Here is a 6,562-nt window from a genome sequence, read left to right as displayed (position 1 = left end):
CTTCAAAGGTTAAAAAAAAAAACATCTATAGAGGTTTCCATAATATGCAGTTTCTCTTTAGATATCTAAAGGGCTAGGATCATCCTATTGAAATGATATTTTGAGGCCCAACCTATTTCCATTGTGGCCCATCAAATGGACGGTTGGGAACATCGTATGGTGTGGGCTGTACAATTCTTTTTGAAAAATATGGGTGGGGCCTACCTTGTTCAAAGATTTAAACAAATAAATTGTTGGGCCCACCAACGGTAGACCGTTTTGTATAGTGTTGTGCCGGAGGGGGGGTGATAATTATCACTGCCCTTTTTCCTAAAATTTTTATTTCAATGACAATTCGCCTCTTGAGCTTCTCCCCACCTCTTCCCCAAACCCTAAGCCCTAATTGTATATAACATAACTAGGACCTATGACAAACCAATGAATGGTCTGATTTGAAATAGATCGTGACCCAGAAAAGTGCTCCAAAAAAAAGCTAAGAACTGAAGGGATCTGTATGGATGGTGACTAAAACATAGGTGGATCCGATCCAAAGTGGACGTCATTTACACCAGAGGATGTGATTTACAACCCTACTTTCTAATTATATCTGGGTCTAAGATGCACATGGTCTTGTCTGCAAGGGCTGTCATTAAATGTGCTTTACATCAAGGAAGTTTCCTTGTTATAATAGAAAATGTGAGCAGTTGTTTTCCCATGATAGTGATGGACTAGGGCTCTCATGATTCTATCCCCAGAGCCAGCTATAGATCAATCACTTCTCCTTTCATGCGGCATTAAATGCTCTATACGACTTTGAGAAAGTTAGGACCAAGGTTTAAAATTTTGGTTTCGGCCCATGGAATTTCGAAATTTCGTTCAAAATCTGGTACATAACCCGAAACGAATATTTTATTCCATAATAAATTTCGGTGAAATATTAAATTAATATTAAAAAACAGATTTTTTGGGTCAAAATCCGGAAAAACCGAAATTTCGGCCGAAATAAATGACCGTTTCGGTTTTGATGCATTTCGGTGTCGGTCTCCACTGAAATCCGAAGATTTCGGTCGAAATTTAAAACCATGGTCAGGATTAGACTCTCAAGAGAGCATGACACTCCGTTCTATGTAGACTATACACCTACTTCATCTTTCGTTTTGAAAAGAAAGGCCTCCTTGATTTTACATCCTTCAAGTCTCACTTGTGAGCGCGAGGGATCATGCATTTAATATACTCTATTGCGTTTTCTTTTTTCAGTTCAAAAAGGTAAAAGAAGGTTAGCATTTTCCTTGCCATCCGGTCATGACATTCATGAAGGACTTGTGTTTTCTTCACTGCTTTAAGTAGAGAGGACCAGCTTTTAATTGGGGTAAAATGTCGAAACACTTCACATGTATTGCATTTAAGACACTTGGAGATTTCCAAGACAATCCCTATACTACGTTTTCACTACAATTTGCTCAAGAACACTGATTCTTGCAATCATTCCACACGACATATTCTAGGCAAGTCCATGGCATCTTTCAAAGTAAAATATAAGCAACATATCCTAGGCAAATCCATGTCATCTTTCAAAGAAGAAATACGTGACCATACTCAGATACACAATACATACATACATGTGATTTGCTATGGACCACCACATATATTGTTGGAACTGATGTATGGGATGAAGTAGGAACTGGCCGGTCTATGGCTTAGTCAAACCCAAAAATGAAAACGATGGACCCAACTTGGTTACTAGAGCCCAAGTAGGTTACTCGGCCTTAAATTGGTACAACTCGTACGCAAAACTGATTTACTAATAAAAATTTCAGAATATAAAATAAAACAATTTGAACTCATCATTTTGACGAGAAACCTTTTTGGAAATCTTATTGTTGAAGATTAAGGAAGGAAGGCTGAGTCGTGCGACATGGTCACTCTCCTTAAGAATCGTGTGCATCCCCTATGGTACAACCGAGATCTGTGAATCGACGCTCCAATATAAAACAGCCAAACAGGCTCCAATCCACGTGCACTCGCTGACTGGTCCACTTAGAACCGCCTCAGAATTATGCTCATAGAACAGAGTAATAAAAGAAAGTAAATCTGCTGTTTTCTACAAAACCTATATGTTGTTCTCTGTAAAATCATGTGCCAAGATATGGCAAGACTCTATCCATCAGAGGGTTGCCTTCTCCCATTTATTTAGAAGAAAATATGACTATTGGGGACAATTAAACACCATTAAGAGGCTCAAACGTTTCACTCCCAACAGTCATTTGTGACTGTTGGAGATATGAAACGGTCACACATTTAATGGGTGTCATTAGCAAAAAACGTGTGTGAGAGAATTGCGGAAAAATCTATTCTTTTTTAGCTCTAAAAAAGTACTTTTATTTTACCCAAACCCCAACCACGACCACCGCCATGGCCCGGCGTGTGTGTATATGAACTTTGGTCGCCCAACAAATTCAAATGCCCCCTGAATGGCTCAAGCCTTTCCTCCAACTCCACCTCTTATATGGATGAGAGTTTCTCTCAACCTATCCAATGTGGGACTAATTGTTTTGCATTGTAGTTGAGAACCCTCTCCACACACCCCAAGGTCCTTGGTTCAAGTCCCCATAAGTCACAAAATATACTTGCTTTTGAAGACGAGAGGGATCTTTCAAAATTTTGAATCTTCCCTCCAAATTTTGAACCACTGGTAAAGTAATTTTTTGACTTTTTGACTTTAGCTTTAAAATTCTAACATACATATATACATAAATATATGGGATTTGCTATGGACCATCCCAGAAATTTCACTGTTGGCTGTTGCGTGTGAGAGCAGTCACCTCAGATTAATTAAATGAATAGGCAGCATCTGCTGAAAAGTGAGCCGGTGTGGCTGCTCTCACATGCAACAGATGTGAAATGCCTTTCCGCGAGGGTCCCTAGCAAATCCCACATATGTATGTATGTATATTTTTGTTTGTGCGCGCGTGTGTATATAGGGTTTTGCTTAGGGCACTCGTTAAGGTGCATTGGGATCTTCATTTTTATTGTACAATTGGGCAAAACCCTTGATTTTGTTGGGAAAGTTGCCTTATTTACCAATCAATGTGTGGGAAGTCGGTGAAGGCAAGATAGAAACCATATATTTAAGTTTTGGGAAAAGGGAAATGAGAGTGGGTTTTCTCTTGTGTGGTGTGAGGTACTTTGGGTGTGTCGTCTGCACAAAGTGGAGGCTTGGGTGTGTTGGCTGCCTCAAGGAGTGTAAGAGAAAGAGAAAGAGAGAAGAAAAGGAGAGAGAAAGAGAGAAGGTGTGCAGGTTTTGGGTTTAATCTATTGTAAACCTTGTATACTGTTTTTCTCATATTGGAAGATCGTGTTTTTAGCCCGTGGAAGGAGGCTTGGCCGAACCATGTAAATCTTGGTGTTCATCTTGTGGGTCGTAGTTACTTTTTTCTTTTGCGTTTAATTTGTGGACGATCGGATTGTTTTGCTCGACAAATTTTCTCAATAGATTTAATGATTGATTAGTATGCTTCTCTATATTCTCTTCTCTCTAATTATATTGGGGTTGAATTTGTTTAAAACAAATTATATGTAGAGGAGAGAGAGAGAGATTTACTCCAATGGCTGGATATAGTAAAATCTTCATTGAATACATGCAACGCGGTTTTGTCAGGAGAGGAAATTTCACCCCTTTGACTTTTGACTTTTTGACTCTTTGATCCTGTGAGTAAATGCCCTTTTTGTCTTATTCAACTCTTGAAATACCCTTGCCTTTAATGAGTCGGCGTCCCTTTCTTGTCTCTTGTATATATAAGGGAGAAGAAACCTTTGCCTTAGACCCTTGTCAGCGCATTCCAACGAGAATTAGAAAGAGAGAAGGAAGTTAAAATCCGTTGTTGAAGAAGCACTCAAACAAAGAAAAAAAAAAGAGAAGCAAAACTGAAATGGGTCGACCTCCTTGCTGTGATAAAATGGGTATGAAGAAAGGCCCTTGGATCCCAGAAGAAGATATCATCCTAGTCTCTTACATTCAAGAACATGGCCCTGGAAATTGGAGGGCAGTCCCTACCAACACAGGTAAATCTTTCACATTTTTTTCTGCCTCTAATGCAAAAAGGCCCAACTGGGTTTTATGGAAATGAAGTTATAGAGCTAAATTAAGTGGAGATTGACATGTTATTCATCCAAATTTCTCTTTTCCATTGGTTTTGCCAGGGTTACTTAGATGTAGTAAGAGTTGCAGGCTTAGATGGACTAATTACCTTAGACCTGGGATCAAACGTGGAAACTTTACTGAACATGAGGAGAGGATGATAATGAACCTTCAGGATCTTTTGGGAAACAGGTAACAAAACATCTATTTAGAAATCAATGTATTTCATATAATGGCTAAGACTTACTACCTACTGGTTTTTCTTGTACATATTTTTGGTGAAAAAGTGATGTTTTATTTTATTTTGGAGGATATGGGTTTTTAATTTGGGAGACGTGAATGAATGCAGATGGGCTGCCATAGCTTCTTACCTCCCTCAGAGAACAGACAATGATATCAAGAATTACTGGAATACACATTTGAAGAAGAAACTCAAAAAGCTTCAAACAGATCTTGATGGCCATATGGGAAATGGGTTTACAAGTTTAGAGCCAATCTCCAAAGGTCTATGGGAGAGAAGGCTCCAAACTGATATACACATGGCTAGGCAAGCTCTATGTGAAGCCTTGTCTATGGAGAAACCTTCTGAAGGCTTCCATTCCTTAACGATACAAAACCAAGCATCGACTTATGCGTGGAACACAGAAAACTTATCTCAATTGCTAGATGGATGGAAGAGGAGTTCTCCCAATGCCGCTACCAACGATATTATATCGGTGGAGGATCTCGAATCACTGCTCGGTTTTGACCCTCCGCCCGATGAGTCTCAATCCGTCTCGCCAGAGGAGAATGCAGATTACATTCACAATACAGAATTTTTCCAACCTGAGAGCAAGCCCAATTTGGAGACCCAACTCCCTCTTGCAATGCTTGAGAAGTGGCTGTTGGATGAAACTGGTGCTCAAGGGCAAGATGACATGATAGACGTCTCTCTAGATGGCATTGATGAATTGTTCTAAAGGGTCTTCTTACTTCAAGTGTTTTGGGAGTTCTCTGGTCACTTTTTTTGTCCAGGCCTTGAACTGATCAAATTCTCACTTGTGGCTTGATCAGAAAGAGATACCTCAACCCAAGAAAAAGAACTGTAAAATACAAACGTCTGCATAAATATATAATATATTTTAAACCGGAATAAATTCATATCAATGATCTTCAAGGTAGCTTGATATCTATTGAAGGAACTTGGAATCTTCCTAGTCTATTTGTTACTTTTCCTTTTATCAGTTGGTACTACTTTTGCTCTTGGAGAACCTCTGGTTGTTAGGAATGAGATGGGGAAATGGTCTATCAGAAACATGCTCTTTATGGCATCTCGTTATTCTGCAAAGGGATTGAGAGCTCATTAAAAATAAATCATGACACATGGCTTATATAGAAAGGAAATGAGAGCAGACAATTAGAGTTTGTGATGCAGGTGATTATGACGGAAGAACAATCTAGAACACAAGAATACAATAAGAGAAGAAGAAGGAAACACGAGCAATGATCAACCAAATTAATATATTATCAATAACGTAAGTTTCTCCAAAATCCCCTTTTACATATGGTTTCTATCCTAAATGAACAACTCCAAGAGAAGAAAAAAAAACATCCCCTTCTCCACTAACTAGCTTAGAGACTCACAAACACTTAACTAGCTTGGGAACTCACAGACACTTAACTAGCTAGGGAACTCATAGACACAGTCTACTAAAACTGTCATAACTCTCTGGTCTGATTTACGACTTCTTATAATTGTTGGAAAGAGCACAAAAATATCAACAACTTCCTAGCTTACCACTTTCCTAGAATCTTCCATCTAGAACTCCAAGTGTCAGGTTTAAAATCCAGCTGATGCAATATGGCGGAAATGCACCTACGACACTCCACCTAAGCCACCTAGGTGTGACATGGCTCCCATGTTGGCACTGCATCAGCATCCCATATAAATCATTGAGAGAAACTTCAATGGGTGTTCCTTTTAAAGAGAAACAATCGATTAGAAGAGACAATCGACTTTGAGATTGGCATAAAAAAGTGCTACAAGATTTGGATAAACATTTTCTTGGATAGTAATCATTGAATACCATCCTATGATATCAAATAGATTCATTACTTGGATCAACAAAGCCATGTCAAGAGCAAGAGAGTTAACACTGTTAGAGCAGTTAGGGTTTAAGCAAGGATGCTTAAAGCATTACACCCAAGGTATCTAGTTTGGAATACCAAGTTTGTTGCCTCCAGCCCCTATATATAGAGATACACTAGGGTTAGAAGAGGTTAATGGGCTCCAGCCCAAATGGGCCCACTACACCTGGTCCATTACCTATTGGGCTTATATTAGAACATACATGGGTTATATGATATACCCAACAATCTCCTCCTATGTTCTACATATAGCACAATCCAATAGATAGATAATGTGATGTCCAAACAAAATTATTGAATCATCCATATCACCATATC

General features: G+C 38.9%; 1 protein-coding gene across 1 annotated transcript; it reads left to right on the top strand.

Moving 5' to 3' along the window:
* Nucleotides 1-3,817: 3,817 nt before the first annotated feature.
* On the top strand, nucleotides 3,818-5,214 carry LOC143890735 (myb-related protein 306-like). Its single transcript, XM_077395417.1, has 3 exons — nucleotides 3,818-4,041; nucleotides 4,180-4,309; nucleotides 4,467-5,214. The coding sequence occupies exons 1-3, from the start codon at nucleotides 3,909-3,911 to the stop codon at nucleotides 5,074-5,076; spliced, it is 873 nt and encodes a 290-aa protein (XP_077251532.1). The 5' UTR covers nucleotides 3,818-3,908; the 3' UTR covers nucleotides 5,077-5,214.
* The last annotated feature ends 1,348 nt before the right edge of the window (nucleotides 5,215-6,562 follow it).

Source organism: Tasmannia lanceolata, unplaced genomic scaffold (assembly GCF_043159265.1).
Source record: "Tasmannia lanceolata isolate RefF3 unplaced genomic scaffold, GAP_Taslan_0.1 ptg000013l, whole genome shotgun sequence".
NCBI classification, from domain to species: Eukaryota; Viridiplantae; Streptophyta; class Magnoliopsida; order Canellales; family Winteraceae; genus Tasmannia; species Tasmannia lanceolata.
This window is presented reverse-complemented; position numbering and strand designations above follow the sequence as displayed.

Coding starts and splice junctions, on each gene's coding strand:
- LOC143890735 (XM_077395417.1), top strand. CDS start 3,909: ATGGGTCGACCTCCTTGCTGTGATAAAATGGGTATGAAGAAAGGCCCT. Junction 4,042..4,179: donor GGCAGTCCCTACCAACACAG/GTAAATCTTTCA, acceptor TGGTTTTGCCAG/GGTTACTTAGATGTAGTAAG. Junction 4,310..4,466: donor CAGGATCTTTTGGGAAACAG/GTAACAAAACAT, acceptor GAATGAATGCAG/ATGGGCTGCCATAGCTTCTT.